Source organism: Aethalodelphis obliquidens, unplaced genomic scaffold, assembly GCF_003676395.1.
Source record: "Aethalodelphis obliquidens isolate GAN/ISIS:26980383/991018 unplaced genomic scaffold, ASM367639v1 scaffold49, whole genome shotgun sequence".
In the NCBI taxonomy this organism is placed as follows: domain Eukaryota; kingdom Metazoa; phylum Chordata; class Mammalia; order Artiodactyla; family Delphinidae; genus Aethalodelphis; species Aethalodelphis obliquidens.
This window is the reverse complement of record NW_020837993.1, coordinates 2,852,113-2,875,128: the sequence shown is the minus strand read 5'-3', so window position 1 is coordinate 2,875,128 and position 23,016 is coordinate 2,852,113. Positions and strand designations below refer to the sequence as shown.

General features: G+C 40.5%; 1 protein-coding gene across 9 annotated transcripts in view; it reads left to right on the top strand.

Moving 5' to 3' along the window:
- AKAP13 (A-kinase anchoring protein 13) overlaps window positions 1-23,016 on the top strand; it is a 344,114-nt gene that overhangs the window by 223,364 nt on the left and 97,734 nt on the right. The window contains exon 1 of one of the 9 annotated variants that reach the window (XM_027083137.1): window positions 2,312-3,096. The exons of the other annotated variants lie outside the window; for them this stretch is intronic. Within the exon in view, the coding sequence (XP_026938938.1) occupies window positions 3,016-3,096 (81 nt within the window). The 5' untranslated portion in view covers window positions 2,312-3,015. Of the gene's footprint in view, window positions 1-2,311; window positions 3,097-23,016 lie in introns of those variants that run through there. 9 annotated transcript variants of the gene reach the window in all.

The window sequence follows — 23,016 nt, the reverse complement described above, 5'->3', positions numbered from 1 at the left end:
CTCTTCAGTGGTTCCAGATGTTTTTGATAAAAACTTGGAATTGTCACATCAGCAGCAAAAGCACTGGACTATAGACTCAGTCTTCTGTGGAGATTGCTGAACAAATCCAGAGGGGAAAGCAAAACAGACTCTTCCCCCCACCCAGAGTATGTGTTCCCTACCCAGAGAATTTGTTCTCCAAGAAGGAACAGAATACTCAAGGACAATTCCAAATCCTTTTAATATGTTTATGTGTACAGAAAAGGTAGGAAGTCTCGATTTCCAGCCTGTAGCACAAAACCAGCAGATCATCCGAAATACAGAAATTAATCTGTTTGTCTCAAAACAGTAATCTCGGCCATTTCAGACAATAGTATAACTTTGAAAGAGGTTTCTAATTATATAAACTTCTTGAGGACAGAGATCTTGTTCTTTGTTTCTTTTGTTTGCCTTTGCTGCAAGGCACAAAATATCTGTTAAATCAATATAGATTATTTAAGTCAGGAGTTACACGAGGTTGGGAATAGAAAGGCTCCGTGGTGATTAAAGCATCTATGATCCTTAGGGAGATGCCTGGAAACCTTGGAAGCAGGAAACATTTGATTCTAATTAAAACAGAAGGGAGCAGCAGTGAGGAATAAACCATACTGAGGACAGAGGGGTGGCAGCTTTGTGTTTATATGGGGAGGAAGGAGAGTTCTAAATTATTGCTTGGTGAAAGGTCATACAGAAAAGATAATAAACTATCCATTTCCCCTACACTAAAGCCTAAAGGACCTTTCGATTTGTGCCCTAGACCACATAGTTTCAGAGTAGTTGTAAATCCCCGGACAGGTTCCCACCCTTTTGGTAAGCCTGAGGTAGAATTTTATTTACAACTTTCTAATCTCTCTCTAATCATCTGTTTCTACTGTTTCCCATCATCACTCTAATGAAAAGCAACATCTGGTTCACTGTCCACGTTGGTAACATCACAGAACTAGGCTCACCGAGGGCGTGTGGGGAAGGGGAGGGACTATTTACCTCCCTGCGGTGGATGGAACAGTGTGGGACTGGGCTCAGTGGCTGCGGTGTGTTAGGTAGAGGGGGAGATGCGTACTAGCAGGATTCGCTGCCTTGCTCTCCTTTGAGCTGGTTAGCTACTTGAATGCCTGGCCAGAGGAGATGGTGACTCATCAGACCTTCTCTACCCCTTTCATAGCTCCTGGAAAGCCTCTTCACCAGCTCTGTTTGTGATATTGACAGAAATTTAAGTATTAAATCTCTTTTTTCCTTCCACTTGTGATGTTTGAGTCCCCTCATTTACACTCTAGCCAAGGACTCCTCTGGCCACTTGAGGAAAATGTCAGCTGCCTAATGCTCCTCGAAGGAGAACATCTTTGGAGTTTTCCTTTCTCCACTCTTCCCTTTTTGTCCCCCTCAGTTCCTTCTCCTCCTTTCCCTCCCAGATCATTTATGGCCCAGGTAAGAAAATGAATTCTAGAACAGGTCTGCCCCTGAGAATCTTGGCTAGGGTGGGGCTGGAGGGCTCTTGGATAGTAAGAGAGCGGGCGCACAGAGTGGTAGAGCCACACTCCGGGCTCAGTCAATGTGAGTGGTGGCCTTCAAGGGGGGAAGAAGTCCCAGCCAGGTGACTCTTAGCCACACAACGTACTGACGCACGTGCCTGTCATTCTACTCCTTTCCTCTAAAATTTTCTTTAAAGTGCTCCTCCTACCACCTCCCCATCCCTCCCTTCCTCTCCGCCAAGAAAAAAAAGCTGACCTCTTGATGATTTCTAAGCCTTGTCAGTCACTTCTGTAACCCCTTCTGGATCCTGGAAACATAGCCCTGAAATATTGGCTAGCATTTTTCTCATATTAAATCACTGACTTGCGTTTGGCAGGGAGATGCAGTGTCTGCCTTGTGTAGTTTCAATTTCCCCAGTTTCGTGGAACAGATAAGTGTGTTGAACTTGCCTGTGGTGTTTAGGATGCCACCCCCTCCCTTTATTACCATACCTCCCCCGACATCAGAGCGCTTGGGGTACATCTGGAAATGCCTAACAGAGCCTTCTTCATGGGGAACAGCGTGAGGAGGAGAAAGGGGAGGAGGAGGAAACGGGTTGGAAAAGGAAGCCTTGTTTTTCCCTTTTTCGTCTGTGGATGAATCACGTTCCCACCACTGCCATTAGGTTTTCAAGCCTCCGAGGCTGCTGGTGCAGGGCTGAAAGGGCAAGTAGTGACGTTCCTGAGAGGCAGGGAAAAGGGGTGAGGGGTCTGGGGTAGGGAAGGGCCAGCGCCCAAGAAGGGAGGGAACAAGAAGGGAGGAGTGGTCTTTTTTTTTTTTTTTCCCCTCCTTTCGCTCTGCTGTCATTAGATATTTTCAGCTGAAATCAGAAGCAAGCCCTACCGCCTGGCGAGCAAGAGGCTGACTAAAGACTCTTTGAACAGAATCTCAGAGCCTCAACTTTTTTTTTTTCCTGTAAAGGAAAAATTGATTTTCCTTGTCTTTGTTTTATAAGCAAGAAGAGGATTTAATGAGAGAGTTTTTTCCTATCATCCCTTCAAATTAGAGTTGTCTTCCCTTCTTCGCTCTTTCTCTTTTCCTGACAAAGTACATACTGGATTTTTATTGCCTGCTTTGGGCTACTCCACCACATGCATCAGCCGTTATGTGTAGCCGGTTAATTCTTAATTTTTCCACTGGAATTATCGCCAGTGATGGAAATGGTGTGTGCTTCTCTTTCGGTCAAGATCTGCCTAAGGTATAGCATCTGGAAGCATTTATTGTTCATATTATGAATTGTAAATTGTAAATTCATCATCCCAGTGCTCTGAAGTTGGCCAGGAAGTTCTCAGTCCGTTCAAGGAATTGGGATTCTGCTTGGTTTTCTTTAATTCATTTTTTGACCCTTTGAGGGTTTTCTACATAAAGAAGTCTGGAAGTCACGGTAAGAAATTTGGAGCTCTGGACTTGCGGGAGTGCGGTGGTCCCCCAGGTTGACAGTGGGTACGTCTCCTGCATCTTACTTCCTCTCCTCTGCATTTGGACAAAATGTATGAACGGCACAAGAGGCGCTACAGCCTATGTGACATCTCCAAGGTGGACAGGACTGTGGACGTGGTGTTGCTGAAGGTAAGGGGCCACACTCCATCCACTCCAAAGCTCTCAGGCTCTTCGTCTCTGAATCCAGTAGCTGGATTCCCTGGCCCCCCTGTATTGGGAGAATGGCTGAGAAGTGTGCGTGTGTGAACAGTGGGGAGTGTTGGGTTGGGTTGGTGATTTTAAGGTTCTTAGAATATCTGAACAGAAACAGTGGGGACTTCAGAATCAGCATTGAGCCGCTTACTGTTTCAGTGTCATTTTACTTGCTTTAAAATGGATTCTTATGCTCAGGAGAACCTCATACTCTTGAAAATCACAGACGGAGAAATTCACCTTCAGAGTTGCCCTTTCCTCAGATGTCTGTGTCCCTCTGTCCCTGTCATCCACACCCCTCTCCTCCCAACCCCAGGCCCCCATCTGAGGGGGGGGGGATCTTTCTCTGTCAGTCTCTCTCCTTCTGCCTCTGTCTCTTTGTCTTTTGCCGGAGTCTTTTCTATCTGTTGCTTCTGCCGTCTCTCCTCACAGCTCTGAGGGGAAAGATAGACAGTCCTTATTTCCTTTGGAAGGATCTCCAGTCAGTCTATTTATTAAAGTGGCAGAGTGGCCCCTTTGGCTTTGTTTGACTGCTTTTCAGGGCTAGCCTTTGAATGTTAATTGCTGTATTTGTTTGTTTTCTCCCGGTAGTGATGCTGGGTGTCTAAGCAGGATGGGGGCGGAGACTCTGGATGGCTGATTGCTCACAGAAGGCATCCTTGAATCTAAAATTAGTAAGGACTCCTCCAGCCATAAGATGGGAGTCTGGGAATGTTGGACGACTCAAGGAGCACTTTTTGGAAGTTTGGCAGTTTTCTGGCAAAGGCAGGGGAAATTGGAAGCCAACCAAGTGCTTCACAGTTGCCAAGAGACCCTCAGTACCTGAACTTGTGAAGGTGTGGAGCCAGGGGAGTCCAGGCAAAGTAGTAATGTATCGCCCTGGTCAGGGAACTAGTGGAGCTGTTGTACTGATTTATCAATTCAGTGTATTACTTGGGACTCCTGAATTCTTTTCATTGGTCCATTGAGGCCAAGAAACGGCTCAGAAGGCTAGACACAGAAGTCAGTGAAATAACACTACCATGCTGGACGAGGGGCTAGGTGGAGGAGTTGTGACTGTGGAGGGAGTGGCGTCTGTCCCTCCATGATCGCTGTCAGGTGGTGGTTTGATATGCCAGGCCAAGGCTGAGAGCAGTGGGCAACTTGGCATTTTGAACTTGATCCGAGATATTATTCATTTTAGTTTCTCTGAAATGTGATTTCCGCTGTGAAATCACAGTGATGTTTTAAAATTTTTGACCTCATGTTTAGGAGAGACTAGTTTTTAGAACCTTTATATGCTTGACTCTTTATGATTTTACCTGTCTGGGGGAAAAAGAAAGAAGGAAAAGAGGGGAGGGAGGATAGAAATCTCAATCTGAGTATCACAAGGAGTATGGTACATTTAAAATAGTGCTGAAGTGTTCAGTGCTCTTCACTCTCATGGGGCATGAAAGCCCTCAGGAATGGGGCTAAAGTAGCACAGGCTTATTGGCCTCGTAGATGCTGTTTTACAGTTTTAACAAAACACTTTTATGTATGTTATTTTGTTTGAGACTGACTGGTCAGGCAGCAGCGGTTCCCCCCGCCCCTTCATATGAAGAGATTGAGGATTCTCCTGAGCCAGGGTGAGGAACGTAAAGGACTTGAGTGATGTGATTTTTTTTCCACAAGGCCACAGCTAATAAAGGACATAATTAGGGTTTTTTTTTTTAGATGTACCTGTGTTTGTATTATTTTTTTGCACCATACGGCCCTTACGCAATGAAAGATGTTCACTTCTCAGAAAGTAAGCATTTATTACAAATAAGTAAACACAAAGAGTCCTGAAAATACGCTATTTTCAGTTTGAAATGAGACGGGTGAGTTTGGTTCTGATTCTTTGCTTTGGAGACAGAGAAGGTGACATCACTGAGAGCTCTACATGAAAACTATACTAATGACCTGTTTGATGTCAGACGTGCTAGGTCCAAGGGGCACACGGGTCTTTAAAGTCCTCGTATTGCTTAAAGACAGGCAGTAAATAGAGAAACAAAAAGTACAAATTACTGTTAGCGATTTGATAGAAATAAACAGTGTGTTCTGTGGGAATAATGGGAATCGTATTTCAGATAGAAGATCTTTCTGAGGTGCTGACATTTAAAAAACTGTTCTCCAGAGGATAAAGAGATGCTGGAGCTATACCAAGGGAAGGCGTTCCAGAAAGAAGGAACGGCAGATACAGAGGCCCTGAGGTAGGGAAGAATGGGCAGGGCCATTGTGATGAGAAAATACTGAGCAAGCGGGGTGGAGTCATAAGCAGGCCCTGGGAGGGCTGGGCCTTGACAGCCATGGTGAGGAGTTTGCTTTGCTTAGATATGTTACTTCTCTATTTTTTTAGATCATTCCGGCATGTGGGAGTCACTTAGGCTGCCATTATGGTAGTCCAGGCATGTTGAAATGGCTTTGTGGTCTGAAGTGGTAATAAGTGGATGGGTATGAGATACAGGCATTTAATTTTTACATCATTCCTAGTGTTTGTCTCATTTTACATGTGGAAAAACAGATTCGGAGAGTCAGTTATTTTCCAAAGTTCTCACAGCTCACACATGGTAGGTAATAGGATGCAACCCCAGATCTGATTGTTTTCAAAGTTCATGTTTTTTCTTGCTACCCTAGGTCTCTTGAGTCAGCCAATTCCTCTTATTACATGAATATGTATATCAATTTTTATTTATATATATATACGTATTTTTAAAAATCTAACTTTTTCTATCGGAAGAAGTCTTAGAAGTTATCACAAGCACTTTTTTCCCCAGTGCGGGAATTCGTTCTACAACACTTTGAACAGGTGCATGATCTCATCTAAATTCATTTTGCCACACAATTTTTAGAATGATTTTTCGTCATTCAGAAGTGGTCTCCAGTTATCTTCCATTTTGAATTTGTGTCTTTAATCAGTGTTTTTGAGTATAATTGTTTTACAGTGGTGTGTTAGTTTCTGCTTTATAACAAAGTGAATCAGTTATACATATACATATGTTCCCATATCTCTTCCCTCTTGCGTCTCCCTCCCTCCCACCCCTCTAGGTGGTCACAAAGCACCGAGCTGATCTCCCTGTGCTATGCGGCTGCTTCCCACTAGCTATCTATTCTACATTTGGTAGTGTATATATGTCCATGCCACTCCAGTGGTTTTTTTTTTTAAATAATTATATTGGGTGTATATGCCACTTCAGTTCTCAAGTGATCATGTATATTTTCTCACTCCTTTTCTGTGGAAGATTGCTTTATTTTATAGTAAGGAGTTTGTAATTTTTTCATCTACTCACTATATCTAAACAGTGTCCCTCATTCGTACTAAATACGCAATAAGTTTTGTGAATTGAATGAGTTAATCTTTTAATATTTGTTCATGTTATGCAAACTGTACTTAATGTGCTGATGAGATGGGGGTAAGAACAGAGAGATGAATTATGACAGTCATCACAAAATTTAGATTGTGAGCCTATCCCTTTGGTATCACACTTTTACAACTCCAGTCCCTCCCATTGGCATCTGAATAATTCACTGTAGATTAACTTCAAGATTCTCATCCTCTTTTATATACCCATACTTTCTTGGGCTTATTCCACATTCTGATCTGTTCCCTTTGTGAGTTCTGTACAGTTAGTTTCATGGTAGCTTTTCTGCATCAAAGCCATCTCTTAGGATTTCCCTAAGGCTGGGCACACTGGTCTTTATCCTCAGATCAGCTCTTGCTTCCCATCATCAGCCCCCAGCATCCTCTGAAATCTTACCTCCTTTCTGAATTTTTTTCTAAATAATAAGGTGTAGGTTGATAGTATCCTTTGGTCACCCATGCCGCCATCCCCCAGCCCAGTACACGCATACACACTTCTCTTCCTCACCTTATTGGTTACCCCTCTCCCCCAGTGCATATATGCCTTCTGGCTCTAATGATCAATAAGTGGTTGGTGACTATGAATCATGTGCACAGAATGGGATGAGGAAGAATTTTAATTCTTGGCAGAGGCCCTTTGGTATCAACATGCCCATTTTCCTCAGCATCCTTCAAAAAGCTAGTATTGACCTCACAAGTTGGTGAATGATAGGACCCTTTGTCTGACGCGGTTCAGTAGCTAACTCATGAGCGCATTGAGTAAGAGACCACTCCTAACACAAGAGGATACCAAGTAACAGGAACTTACTGCAAAACTAGCATACCAGAAAGAGGGGAGTCGGAATCTAGGATTAACTGCTGACTTAAACTGATTTTAGTACAGGGACCATTTCTGTTTTACTAGTTTTATTACTTTGGGTACCTGGAAAAACATTGCCTACTAATAATAACATGATTTTTCATGTTACTGATGATTTTTTGAGAACTTACTTTGTCGCTAGTAATTCAGAGTATCAGATGAATGGTTAAAAGATTTGCAACCATGTTTTGTGTGCATTGAATAAAAATGTTCACGGAGGAGGATGACCCCCTCCCCATCCTTGATGTTTGGGCAGGCCACCTGACCTCATTAGTGAAAGCACAGAAGGAGTAGTTTGTCTTTAACTCCAGTGTCATTTTCCAGAGAAATACACATCCTTTAAAAAGTTTACTTGCTTTAAGACACTTCCATGCTGCTTCAAACAAAAGACATAAGGAGGCTAAGGATTGAAGACAACTATGCCTGTCTGCTCAGTTACACTCAGATTCCCTGAAAAGACTTGGACTCAAGTGTTGGCTTCCATGTCCGGATGGAGGGGTTTTTGCTTCCTTTTGTTCCAGCCTTGTAACTCTGGCTAGATCTCCTGAGACAGTTGCAGAGGAAGTAAATACAGGCAATGGCTGGGAAGGCTGGGTGTAACCATGAGCTGTATTATTAGGATGTTCAGATATAAACAGTAGCAGAAACACTGCCAAAAACAAGAGTTCTCTCTCCACTGAAAATATGTACAACTCTATTTTCAGACTGATGGGAACGCAACTTAGGTGTGGTTTAGATAATCACAAGGGATCCCAGGCTTCGTGACAGGAATGAAAAATTACCAGGATGGATCGACATTTCTTTTGAATTAACTTCTCTTATCCCGTGTTCCATGTGCACTATAACTCACCAGGACTTTGGATGTTCAGTACTTGTAGTGTCCATGGTCTGGTTGTCATGGAGATAGAACGTGGACAAAGGACTAAGTTTGTGTTTTAGCTACAGAATCATAAATGGAGTCAGAGCCAGAAAGTGGTTTTTGGTAACTTATTCCTCCAAAAGATGTGAATATTTAATGGCAAAATCTCTGTTTTCCTCATTTCCAACTACTTGCTAAACAAAATTTCAGAATCATTTTGAACTGTTTCCTCTCCTACCCATTCAATCAGTTGCCAATCCTGTATTTTGCTAATAATTCAGAGATTCCATAGGGCAAAACCTGGATAAAGGGGCTTATTATTAATCATTATCTTTGTTTTTCTCTTAAGCTCAAATTATTAGCAGTCTCAACACTGCTGTTTCTTTCTAGTCTGTCTCCTAATTCTGCTGGCGATCAGAATCTTCTTCCAAGCCTAGTCTCAGAGCTGGCTAAGAAGAGTGTCGGTAGTACAGAGAACCAGGTCATCATCCAGTAATATAGAAACCTGAGTCTTAGAAGTCACCTTTTGGAAAAGAGACTAACATGAGAAGAGGTGTGTTGTCATGTTTATAATCAGGGCCTGGCATTTTCTCAGGCCCATAGCAGGCACTCTGAAAATGTTTAAGGTGGAGCAACGTAGTGTGTGTGGCCTTTAAGTTATCTCATTGTGTGAGTGAGAAACAGGGGAGTTGTTGAAAAATAGCCCCAAGACCAGGGTAAATTTATCTGTCACATCAGTGATTCTGAAACCGGGCAAAAAGCGGGAGAGATGTTTTGTAATCCAGTTTATATCTTAAACAGCTTACTTATATATAATAAGCACAGTATTTTTCACACATGAATATGATCTGCTTGGTGTTGCTATTACTGTATACAGGATGTGGTTGAAAACGCTGATACATGTTTTGACATTCTTTCCACACTCCGTGCATAAGGAGTTTGTCTTCTGGTTAATGGCATTGACCATGATTGGTAGCATCTGGCCCAGATTACCAATGCTCCTTCTGACTGTGTGGCTTCTTTTCTCTAAACAAGCTCGCTTCTCTCTAACTGCTGCACACTCCCTTTTTTTTTGGGGGGGGGGGGTCAGGAAAACATACATAACATAAAATTTACCACATTTAAGTGTACAGTTCAGTGGCATTACGTACATTCACATTGTTGTGCAGCTATTATATTACCACTGTCCATCTCCAGAACTTTTTCATCTTTGCGAACTGAAACTCTGTACCTGTTAAACAATAACTCTTCATTTCTCCCCTCCCCCAGTCCCTGGCAACCACTATTCTGTGTTTTGGCTCTATGAATTTGACAACTCTAGGTATCTTACATAAGTGGAATCATACAGTATTTGTCCTTTTTGTGACTGGCTTATTTCACTTAGCATAAGGTCTTCAGGGTTTTTCCATGTTGTAGCATGTGTCAGAATTCTCTCCTTATTTTAAGGCTGAATAACATTCCACTGCATGTATGTACTACCTTTCGTTTATCCGTTCATCTGTTGATGGCCATTTGAGTTGTTTTCCCCTTTTGTCTATTGTGAATATTGCTGCTGTGAACGTTGGTGTACAAATATCTGTTTGAGTCCCTGCTTTCAATTCTTTTGGGTGTGTAGCCAGAAATGGAATTGCTGGATCAAAAGGTAATTCTCTTTAAGTTTTGGAGGAACCCCCTTACTGTTTTATACAGTGACTGTGCCATTTTACATTCTCAGGAGTTTACATGCACAACGGTTTCAGTTTCTCTGCATTCTCACCAACACTGGTTATTTTCTGGAGGTGGTTGTTGTTGTTGGTGGTGGTGGTGGTGGTGGTGGTGGTGTGTGTGTGTGTGTGTGTGTAATAACAGCCATCCAAAGACGGGTGTGATGTGGTAGCTCACTGTGTTTTGATTTATTTTCATTTTGTTAATCCACGCTCAATTTTATGCTGTTTATGTTTGTAAGAAGCCAGCTTTCCAAGCTGCTTCATCTGTAGATGTGTGTTATCTAACATGCGTGCTGCCTTCAGTGTGTCTTTTCTCTTGGTGTGTTCTGCCTCTACTCTCTTACACATTCTTTTCACCTTTTACTCAAGAACAGATGAAGCCAGTTCCAACCTTTCTCTCAATAATCATAACTTTGTTTAGCCATTTGGAAGACATCTTAACACTTAAAACTCAACACAGGCAGATAGAAGGCACCATCATCATCTCCTCTGGATTTCCTAAGTCTGTTAAATTGTGGATTTTTGGTTCCTCTTTCTCTCTTATTTCTGTGGGTTCTGCCCTTTGTACCAGCTTGCTGACCTGCTGCTGCTTCTGTGCTCCAAAGGCCATGTCCCCAGTCCAGGCACACGCTGTCTCCAGACCAGAGCAGTCTGGGCCCCTCTTGACTGGTCTTGTGTGTCCTGGATGTCCCATGCTGCTTCTTTCCTCCCCACTGTCCGATTTTATCTGTACATTTCTACAGTTGTTTTCCTAGTATAATACTGATTTTTTTTTCACTCCCTTGCTTATAAAATTGGGGAGAGGGGTCCACCCTGGTAGAGAACAAAGCCATATCTCCCATTATTCTTCTTTCCTCAGTTTATACTTCTGGACACTCATGGGCTTTTCGTGCTCCTCAAAAACATCTAAGGAAAAGTCTCTGCCCTGAGTTGTAAAGCTGTGCTCCAGAACCACTGACTGGACACATACATGTGTGTTTCTGGGAAGGGGTCCATGGCGTCCCTCAGATTCTTGAAGGAGTCTGTGCCACCAAAGGCTGTGCACTCCAGCTCTGAAGCGTCCTGACTGTTTGCTCATCCTCTTTGTCACGTGGCTGGAGTGCCCTGCCTTACCATCTCTCTCTTTTAAGCACACGTCACCGCCTGTAGGGCTTACCTCGTATACCACCAGCTTAGTTAATAAGCTTTTCCCAAATCTGTGAGCCAGAAATGATCTTTTTTTATACTAGAGACTTCCTTACCTCTCTGGGTTTCAGGTACTAGTTTACCTATTGTATTTCACAAACTAGTCTGTTTCCCAACCTGTAGTCCCCAGTTTGTAAGTTATTTCATGGGGTCTGATAAGCCTTAGACCCGTATGGTTATACGTGTGTCATCCTGGGATGTGGAGGCAGATGTAACCCTTGACATTTTAAATGAACAGAGAGGTCCCTCATACTTTAAAACTGTGGGACCTATTGTGCCAGTTGTCATCAGGATCATGATTCGTCTTTCTATTGCTGTACCTTGACACTGTTCCTTGCCTAAAGTGGGTACAGTACTCCCCAAAAGCTGACTGGCCAACGTGTGAATGAATCAGCAAGATAGTTCTAGGAAGACTTGTTATGCTAGATTTCCCCATCCTTTCCTGGTGAGGAAGTCTTTGATATACCTGAAATTTACTAATTTTCAGTATAGGTTTTACTTTCAGTGTTTGTGAATGAGTCCTAATTCCAAAGAAGGAACTGACTGGAACTGCATCATTGCCAGATTTCCTGAAGCTTTTTGTGTACTTAGAGACAGTGAGCCTTCTCAGTACATCATTGGTAATTAACTGTTAGTGATTGAAAATGCAGGCTCCTTGAAATAGACAAAGCCAAAACAAACAAAAAACATTTCTTTCAATTACAGCATTTCAATGTTCAGAATATCGGCACCCACAGTTCCATATTTTAGTTGTTGCATTATGATAATACTTTATTTTCTAAATATTTTGGTCTAAATTGAATGTTGACTCTATTTTCCAACAAATCTTCTCCAGAGATGTTAAATGCAATTTGCCAGACTTATCCAATTTCATATTGCTATTAAAAATTGTTTAAACAAAATATGAATTCTGAGACAAAGTTAAGAATAAGAAGAGACATTTGCAGGGATGGGGAAAGAGCGCTGGACTGGAAGTGAGGAAAACTGGGTCCTCACTCTGTCTCTAAGTGCTGTGTTACCTCCTTCGAGTCTCTTATTAAAGGGGGATGTGCCCCCATCCCCCTTGAATGGAGCTAGTAAAGGGAGGCAGAGTGATAATCCTGAAGGTTCTCCCAACTTATAGTTCTCTGTAAAGTCACTGATGATAAGGAATTCAAAGATTATTCGCTAAGCATCTACCATCTACTCATTGGGAGATTCGTGGAATAAAAGATGGGATTCAGTTCTCAAGAAGCTTACAGTCTTTTGAGCAGATAAGGTTACCAGTACAATATAGTTCACACACAACTATACCATCCCCAAATCTAGCCTCACTGAGTGTGTGGCCTCTTCTTGAAAATGGTAGTGTGCCTTCTTGTGAGACAGGAAAAAGGTCAAATCTAGGTGACAATACTTTGCAAACTTTAAAGTACCATGAATTTAGAAATATAAGGAGATGTTTTACAGTTTTAATTCTGGTATCACCTGTCTTGTTAAAATTGTTCTTTCCAAACTCACCACAAACCTCACAGTTGCCCAATTCAGTAACTTCCTTTCAAAAATTTATCAGTTTTGACTTCTCAGCAGCAGTTGGCACTGTGGACCTACCTTCTCTTTTCAGCCCTCTGCTTCGTTAACTTCTGTGAAACTCAGCTCTCTGAATTCTCCTGCCTCTACAAGGGCGTGGCAATCTCTGACCTCCCCCCTCTATATATTGTGCAATGCCTTGTATGAAGTGAAAGAGAAGAGTTGTTATTCTGGCCCAGTGTCTGTATGTCACATTTGTGACCTGGGCAGAAATGTATAAAGCATTTCAAGTATGGTTTGTCATTAGAGTATCCCATTCACTCTAATTCCCATTTCTGTTGGTCACAGCACACCTTGTCCAAGTCAGCACACATTTCAGTGCCTGATGTGTGCAAAATGCTATGGAACGCTTATTTACTTAACATTTCCATGTCTCACATAAACTATGAGTTCTTTGAGGACTCAGTTCTTTTACTACTTCTGCTTTTAAGGCTTGACACAATGTTTTGATACACAGAAGGTTTTAGTACTTTTTTTTTTAAGCCTTTATTGAATTTGTTACAATATCGCTTCTGCTTTATGTTTTGTTTTCTTTGGCCACAAGGCATGTGGGATCTTAACTCCTGGACCAGGGATCAAACCCACATCCCCTGCATTGGAAGGCAAAGTCTTAACCACTGGACTGCCAGGGAAGTCCCTATTTCGTACTTTTTTTTTTTTTAATAAAAGAAGGAAGGAAACAAATCTGAGGGTGCTTAGCATTGTGTCTTTATAGAATCTTCCTTTCCTAGAAAGTAACCAATAGATTAAAAAATATTTTTCATTTTAAAAGAATGGAAGGTTGGAAGTATATCTCATATACTCATATGAGGTACCATTCATACCTGCTAGTTTGGCTACAACCAGAACACAGACAAGAACAGTAACAAGTGTTGGCAAGGGTGTGGAGAAATTAGAACACTAATACGTTGCTAGTGGGAATGTCAAATGGTGCAGCCACTCTGGAAGTCTGGCAGTTCCTCAAAATTTTAAACATAAAGTTATCATATGATACAGCAGTTCTACTCCTAGATGTATACCCAAGAGAAATGAAACACGTCCACCAAAAACTTGTGTATGGTTATTCACAACAGGATTATTCATAACAGCCAGCAAGTGAAAACAGCCCAAATGTCCATCAGCTGAAGAATAAATAAATAAAATGTGGGCATGTCTATACAGTGGAACATTATTTGGCAGTAAGATTAAGTACTAATACATGCTAAGACACGGATGAACCTTTAAAGCCTCTTGCTAAGTGAAAGAAGCCAGTCACCAAAGACCTCATAATGTACAATTCCATTTATAGGAAATGTCCAGAGCAGGCAAATCCATAGAGACAGAAAGTAGATTACTGAGTGCCTAGAACTGGGTTTGGGGTGGGGTGTGACTGCTACTCAGTCTCTTTTTGGTGCCATGAAAGTATTCTAAAATTAGTTAGTGGTGATGCTTACACAACTCTGTTAAATGGGTGAGTTTTAGAGTATATGAATTACATTTCAATAAAGGTCTTAAAATGCAAAATTACACACACACATACACACACAAAATGCAATGTGGTGTCCTGGATTGGATCCTGGAACAGTAAAGAAGATTATTGGAAAAATGAATGAAATCCAAAGTCTATAATTTAATTAATAGTAGTGTGCCAGTGTTGGTTTCTTAGTATTGACAAATGTACTGTGATTATGTAACATTGAAGAAACTGGTGAGACCCTGTGTATGAGAACTCTGTACTATTCCACGTTTATAAAAATTAAATTTTTTAAAAAGTAACACAGTCATTAAAGAAAATTCAGGAAGCTATAGAAAAATTAAAATGGATATTAGTTGTCTCTTTATCATTATTCAAGCATAACCACTCAGTGAAAAATTGAATCAGATTAGAGTTTTTCACCACATAGGTGTGATCATATTGAGAGATTTTTGGCTGCCACTGTGTTTAAGTGTTTTAATACTGTTTAATATAGACTAATTTGTCAAAATGTGATGGGTCTGAGATTTTACCCTGCTTGTAAGGTACCAAGTTAGCCTGACAATTTCATGGCTGCTGGCTGAAGTCAGGGAACTCCTGGGTCAGAGACAGATGAATTTATTACTCATCGTTCAAAAAGCACCATGAACATCAGCTTAGCTTCTCGTTGGTTCTTCCTGCTTCCCTAGTCTCACGGGGGCAATACGGAGGGGCCCAGGTAGATGCTCTGTCACAGCTGAGGAATCCCAACGTTAGGAAACCGGAATTTTTACATTGGGCAGTAAGCCTACCTGACGTTTGCTCTGATTCAACACATCTGCCCTTTGCTTCAGAAAGAAGCAATATGTCTATCTTCCAAGGCTGTTTGATACATAGACATTCTTGAAAAGGTAGTCTAGAACAAAAGGGCAGTCAGTGTCCTTTGCTCACAAGACATGCAGAAAAAGGGGAGACCCATGGGGAATTGCCTCCCACTGCTAATATGTTCTCATCCTTGTTATTCAGAAATTAGTGTATTTAGTTAGAGGTTTGATTTAATTTTAATTTCTTTCAGTATTTATTATATATTATTTTAAGTAATACTCTTAAATCTTTTTATTTTTGTTAAGTAATACATTATTTTAAATAAATATTTATGGATTATTTACATTATATGTTATTTTGCAAAATGTATAACTCACTTTCTGTAACACGCAAATGCCTAAAATTACATGAAAAGTGTAGAGTATTAGTCCCTCAAATACTGAAGGCAAGAATGTTCGGTTTACTTATTGGCTATGGAATGATGTGTGAAAAGGTGACGAAAAACATTCTCAGATAAAGAATTTTAACAAAGTTTCCTAAAATGTTGACTGAAGAGGTGTTGAAGATCATGGAAGGGGAGAGAGCAAAGTCCTGATAATGCAGAGCGGCTTGGCATTCTTCGCTGTTTAAAGGAACTGCTTTTTTATTTCTGTTACCATTTAAATTTGTTGCTCTATTCATGGAGGAAAAGTACAGCAGTTCTGGACTCTTGCTTTTCCTGTTAACAGAGAAACTTACTTCACTGGAAGTGAACTTTGGCTCATTTCAGATGAGATGCAGTTCACAGTAAGAAAATCCTTCACTAAATGGAAGATTTTTTTGTTTTTAAAGAAAATTTGCTGTTTCAGTTCTTTGAAAGATGTGGATAGGGTTTGTTAACATTACTGAATTTGAGGTTTCTTCCTTAGGCACATTCAGATTGTGTTTTGAAAGGGGATATTTTGCATAATCTCAGGGAACCTGCTGGAGATTTTCTTTTCCATTCAAGATAACTTTCAAATTTTGGGCATCATTTTGTAACACACCAGGAATTGAAACATTGATGGCCCCTGGTCCCCACCTCCTCTCCTCTCTAACCGGTGAAAGAGCTGAAATGAGCGAATGATTTGGTGTTTTGTTTCATGGTTATTTGCACGCAGCCTAATTCCTTGCATTTCTTCTTTGTCACACAGTTGTAATTTGACAGAATGTCCCATAGCGTTCTACCTTATCCCACGTAGCATACTTAGTAAAACTGTTGGTCCTTCTCACCAATATAGTTTAGTATCTTCTCACCAAAGATCAGAAATTTACCAGTAGGTACACATGATATTGTAGAAACCGTTAAGTAAAATCATCTTTGAGCATAATAAATATTCAACTACTTGGTAATTTGTTTGGATACTCCTACTTACATTGTTTAGAATCCACTGACTGTTTCAGTGTTAATGAAACTAGAGGATTATAATGTTAAGGTGTTTGGGAGTGGTAAAAACTAAAATGAAATATTATACTTCTCTTTTGGGGATACATTTTTTCAGCTTTATTGCGATATAATTTATATACAATAAAACTCACCAATTTAAGTTCACAGTTTGATGAGTTTTGACAAATGTTTGAATTGTGTAGTCACTGCCACAGTCATGATAGGAACATTTCCATCACCCCTACAGTTCTCTCCTGTCCCCTTGCAGTCAGCCTCTTCCTCCAGTCCCTGTTAATCACTAATACGCTTTCTTGTATTAATTTCGCCTTTTCTAAGGTATTATATAAATGGAACCATACAGTAGGTAGTCTTTTTGTCTGGCTTTTTTCTTTTAATTTAACATAGTGATCTTGAGATTTGTCCATGTTGTTTGTATCTGTAGTTCATTCCTTCTGATTCTGAGTCTATTGCATTGAATGATGTATCACAATTCGTTTACCCATTGATGACAGTCTGGGCTGTTTTCAGTTTGGGGTTATCATGAATTAAGCTGCTATGAAATTCCAGTAAAAGTCTTTGTGTAAAGGTATATTTTGATTTTTGGGGTGGTAAATACCACAGTGGGATTGATTGCTATGTTGTCTATAAATATATGTTTGACTTTATAAGAAACTGCTAAACTGCTTTCTAAAGTGACTTACTATTTTGCATTCTCCCAGCAATGTTACCAATGTTTCAGTTGCTCCATCTTTGGCAACACTTGGAATTACCAGTTTTTAATTTTAACCATTTGAATGGCTGTAGACTGTTGTTTCCTTGTGGTTTTAATTTACTTTTCCCTGATGATTAACGGTGTTCAGCATCTTTTCCTGCATTTATTTACCATTCGTAATCTTCTTTGATGAAATGTTTATTCAAATCTTTTGCCTATGTGAAAAAGCATGTTTGTCTTACAGCATTGTAAGAGGTTTTGTTGTTGTTGTTGTTATGTGTATTTTAATATTCTAATTACCAGTCCTTTAGAAGATACATGTTTTGTAAATATTTTCTCCCAGTCTGTGGCTTGCCTTTTCATTTTCCTAACAATGCTTTTTGAGGAGCAAGACTTTAAAAGAATTTTGACGTAGTCAAATTTACAAGGTTTTTTCATGCTTTTTTAATGCATGCTAGGAAATCTTTGCCTGACCCAGTGTCACAAAAAACATTCTCCTCTTTTCTTCTATAAGTTTCGTTGTTTTAAGTTTAACATTTAGATATATTTTGAGCTCATTTTTATAGACAATATAAAGTTTGAGATTTGGGGGAGATTTATTTGTTTGTTTTCACATGAACACCCAATTTTTGTAACTTCATTTGTTAAAAACCTATTCTTTCCTCACTGGAATACCTAGACATCTTTGTCAAAAATGAATAGGTCATATCTGTGAAGGTCTATTTGTGGATTCTCTCTTGTTCTTTCAATCTGTATGCCTGTCTTTATACCAGTACCAAACTGGCTTTATTAATATAGCCTTTTTAAAAAATAAATTGATTGATTGAGTTTTGGCTGCGTTGGGTCTTCGTTGCTGCCCGTGGGCTTTCTCTAGTTGCAGCGAGCAGGGGCTACTCTTTGTTGTGGTACACGGGCTTCTCCTTGTGGTGGCTTCTCTTTGTTGCAGAACACAGGATCTAGGCTTGCGGGCTTCAGTAGTTGTGGCACGCAGGCTCAGTAGTTGTGGCTCGCAGGCTCAGTAGTGGTGGCGCATGGGCTTAGTGAGATCGTCCTGGACCAGGGCTTGAACCCGTGTCCCCTGCATTGGCAGGCGGATTCTTAACCACTGTACCACCAGGGAAGTCACAATATAGCTTTTTTTTTTCTTTATTTTGGGGGGGGCATGGATTTTAGTTAATGTTTGGTTTTTTATTTTTGAGTTTAAAATTTTTTAATTTTAGCATTCCAAAAGCTAAAGCTATTAACAATACAAAAACAAATACTTCAGTGAACTAAAACCTTCACTATCTCTACATTTTTGGGAAATTATCCAAACTTCTAAAAGTACTTTTTTTTTAATTTATTTTTTTACACAGCAGGTTCTTAAATAGTTATCCATTTTATACACATCAGTGTATACATGTCATTCCCAATCTCCCAATTCATCCCACCACCACCCCTGCCGCTTTCCCCACTTGGTGTCCATACGTTTGTTCTCTACATCTGTGTCTCAGTTTCTGCCCTGCAAACCGGTTCATCTGTACTATTTTTCAAGGTTCCCCATATACATGTTAAGATACGATATTTGTTTTTCTCTTTCTAACTTACTTCACTCTGTATGACAGTCTCTGGATCCATCCATGTCTCTACAAATGGCCCAATTTCGTTCCTTTTTATGGCTGAGTAATTCCATTGTATATATGTACCACATCTTTTTTTTTTAATTAATTAATTTATTTATTTATTTTTGGCTGTGTTTGGTCTTCATTTCTGTGCGGTCTTCTTTCTCTAGTTGTGGCAAGCGGGGGCCACTCTTCATCGCAGTGCACGGGCCTCTCACTGTCGCGGCCTCTCTTGTTGCAGAACGCAGGCTCCAGACGCACAGCCTCAGTAGTTGTGGCTCACGGGCCTAGTTGCTCCACAGCATGTGGGATCTTCCCAGACCAGGGCTCGAACCCGTGTCCCCTGCATTAGCAGTCAAATTATCAACCACTGCACCACCAGGGAAGCCCTAACACATCTTTATCCTTTCGTCTGTCGATGGGCATTTAGGTGGCTTCTATGACCTGGCTATTGTAAATAGTGCTGCAGTGAACATTGGAGTGCATGTGTCTTTTTGAGTTACAGTTTTCTCTGGGTATATGCCCAGTAGTGGGATTGCTGGGTCATATGGTAATTCTATTTTTACTTTTTTAAGGAACCTCCATATTTTTTCTCCATAGTTGCTGTATCCATTTACATTCCCACCAACAGTGCAAGAGGGTTGCCTTTTCTCCACACCCTCTCCAGCATTTGTTACTTGTAGGTTTTCTGATGATGCCCATTCTAACTGGTGTGAGGTGATACCTCACTGTAGTTTTGATGTGCATTTCTCTAATAATTAGTGATGCTGAGCAGCTTTTCATGTGCTTCTTGGCCATCTGTATGTCTTCTTTGGAGAAATGTCTATTTAGGTCTTCTGCCCAGTTTAGAATTGGGTTGTTTGTTTTTTTAATAATGAGCTGCATGAGCTGTTTATATATTTTGGAGATTAATCCTTTGTTGATTCGTTTGCAAATATTTTCTCCCATTTCTGAGGGTTGTCTTTTCGTCTTGTTTGTAGTTTCCTTTGCTTTGCAAAAGCTTTGAAGTTTCATTAGGTCCCATTTGTTTATTTTTGTTTTTATTTCCATTACTCTAGTAGGTGGATCAAAACAGATCTTGCTGTGATTTATGTCAAAGAGTGTTCTTCCTATGTTTTCCTCTGAGAGTTTTATAGTGTCTGGTCTTACATTTAGGTCTCGAATCCATTTTGAGTTTATTTTTGTGTATGGTGTTAGGGAGTGTTCTAATTTCATTCTTTTACATGTAGCTGTCCAGTTTTCCCAGCACCACTTATTGAAGAGACTGCCTTTTCTCCATTGTATATCCTTGCCTCCTTTGTCATAGATTAGTTGACCATAGGTACGTGGGTTTAACTCTGGGCTTTCTATCCTGTTTCATTGATCTATATTTCTGTTTCTGTGCCAGGACCATACTGTCTTGATTACTGTAGCTTTGTAGTATAGTCTGATGTCAGGGAGTCTGATTCCTCTAGCGGTTTTTTTTCCCCCTCAAGACTGCTTTGGCTATTCAGGGTCTTTTGTGTCTCCATACAAATTTTAAGATTTTTTGTTCTAGTTCCATAAAAAATGCCATTGGTGATTTGATAGGGATAGCATTGAATCTGTAGATTGCTTTGGGTAGTATAATCATTTTCACAATGTTGATTCTTCCAATCCAAGAACATGGTATATTTCTCCATCTGTTTATATCATGTTTAATTTCTTTCATCAGTGTCTTATAGTTTTCTACATATAAGAGTCTTTTATTCTCCCTAGGTAGGTTTATTCCTAGGTATTTTATTCTTTTTGTTGCAGTGGTAAATGGGAGTGTTTCCTTCATTTCTCTTTCAGATTTTTCATCATTAGTGTATAGGAATGCAAGAGATTTCTGTGCATTAATTTTGTATCCTGCAACTTTACCAAATTAATTGATTAGCTCTAGTAGTTTTCTGGTGGCATCTTTAGTTTCTCTATGTATAGTATCACGTCATCTGCAAAGAGTGTCAGTTTTACTTCTTTTCCAATTTGTATACTTTTTATTTCTTTTTCTTTTCTGATTGCTATGGCTAGGACTTCCAAAACTGTGTTGAATAATAGTGGTGAGAATAGACATCCTTGTCTTGTTCCTTATCTTAGAGGAAATGCTTTCTGTTTTTCACCATTGAGAATGATGTTTGCTGTGGGTTTGTCATATATGGCCTTTATTATGTTGAGGTAGGTTCCCTCTATACCCACTTTCTGGAGAGTTTTTACTTTCAGTCTGAATGTGTCGCTAGGTCTGAAGTGGGTCTGTTGTAGACAGCATATATATGAGTCTTGTTTTTGTATCCATTCAGCAAGCCTGTGTCTTTTGGTTGGAACATTTTAATCCATTCACTTTTAAGGTAATTATCGATACGTATGTTCCTATTACCATTTTCTTAATTGTTATGGGTTTGTTTTTGTATGTCCTTTTCTTCTCTTGTGTTTTTCACTTAGAGAAGTTCCTTTAGCATTTGTTGTTTGGTGGTGCTGGTTTGGTAGTGCTGAATTCTCTTAGCTTTTGCTTGTCTGTAAAGCTTTTGATTTCTCCATCAAATCTGAATGAGACCCTTGCCAGGCAGAGTAATCTTGGTTGTAGGTTCTTCCCTTTCATCACTTTAAATATGTCATGCCACTCCCTTCTGGCTTGTAGAAGTCAGCTGTTAACCTTATGGGAGTTCCCTTGTATGTTATTTGTCATTTTTCCTTTGTTTGCTTTCAGTAATTTTTCTTTGTCTTTAATTTTTGCCAGTTTGATTACTATGCGTCTCAGTGTGTTTCTCCTTGGGTTTATCCTGCCTGCGACACTCTGCGCTTGCTGGATGTGGGTGGCTGTTTCCTTTCCCATGTTAGGGAAGTTTTCGATTATAATCTCTTCAGATATTTTCTCGGGTCCTTTCTCTCTCTCTTCTCCTTTTGGGACCCCTATAATGCGAATGTTGTGTTTAATGTTGCCCCAGAAGTCTCTTAGGCTGTCTTCATTTTTTTTCATTCTTTTTTCTTTATTCTGTTCCGTGGCAGTGAATTCCACCATCCTGTTTCCAGGTCACTTATCTGTTCTTCTGCCTCAGTTATTCTGCTATTGATTCCTTCTAGTGTATTTTTTATTTCAGTTATTGTATTGTTCATCTCTGTTCTTTAATTCTTCTAGGTGTTTGTTCTTTAATTTTTCTAGGTCTTTGTTAAACATTCCTTGCATCTTCTTGATCTTTGCCTCCATTGTTTTTCTGAGGTCCTGGATCATCTTCACTATCATTATTCTCAATTCTTTTTCTGGAAGGTTTCCTATCTCCACTTCATTTAGTTGTTTTTGGGGGGTTTTATCTTGTTTCTTCATCTGATTCATAGCCCTCTGCCCTTTCATCTTGTCTGTCTTTCTGTGATTGTGGTTTTTGTTCCACAGGCTGCAGGGTTGTAGTTCTTCTTGCTTCTGCTGGTGGATGAGGCTATCTATGAGGCTTGTGCAAGTTTCCTGGTAGGAGCGACTGGTGGTGGGTAGCGCTGGGTGTTGCTCTTTTGGGCAGAGCTCAGTAAAATTTCAGTCTGCTTGTCTGCTGATGGGTGGGGCTGGGTCCCTCCCTGTTGGTTGTTTGGCCTGAGGCAACCCAACACTGGAGCCTACCTGGCCTCTTTGGTTGGGCTAATGGCAGACTCTGGGAGGGCTCACGCCAAGGAGTACTTTCCAGAACTTCTGCTGCCAGTGTCCTTGTCCTCACGGTGAGCCACAGCCACCCCCGTCTCTGCAGCAGACCCTCCAACACTAACAAGTAAGTCTGGTTCAGTCTCCTATGGGGTCACTGCTCCTTCCCCTGGGTCCCGATGCACACACTACTTTGTGTGTGCCCTCCATGAGTGGAGTCTCTGATTCCCCCAGTCCTGTCCAAGTCCTGCAGTCAAGTCCTGCTACCCTTCAAAGTCTGATTCTCTAGGAATTCCTCCTCCCGTTGCCGGACCCCCAGGTTGGGAAGCCTGATGTGGGGCTCATAACCTTCAGTCCAGTGGGTGGAATTCTGTGGTATAAGTGTTATCCAGTTTGTGAGTCACCCAGCAGTTATGGGATTTGACTTTATTGATTGTGCCCCTCCTACTGTCTCATTATGGCTTCTCCTTTGTCTTTGGATGTGGGGTATGTTTTTTGGTGAGTTCCAGTGTCTTCCTGTCGATGATTGTTCAGCAGTTAGTTGTGATTTCGGTGCTCTCACAAGAGGGAATGAGCGCACGTCCTTTTACTCCGCCATCCTGAACCAATCTCCCAAAAAAGCTTTTATATATAGTAAGTCTTGAGATCAAGTAGTGATGAATTGGGGAGAATTAACATTTAACAGAATTGAGTTTTCTGATCTATGAACATGGTGTCTCTATTT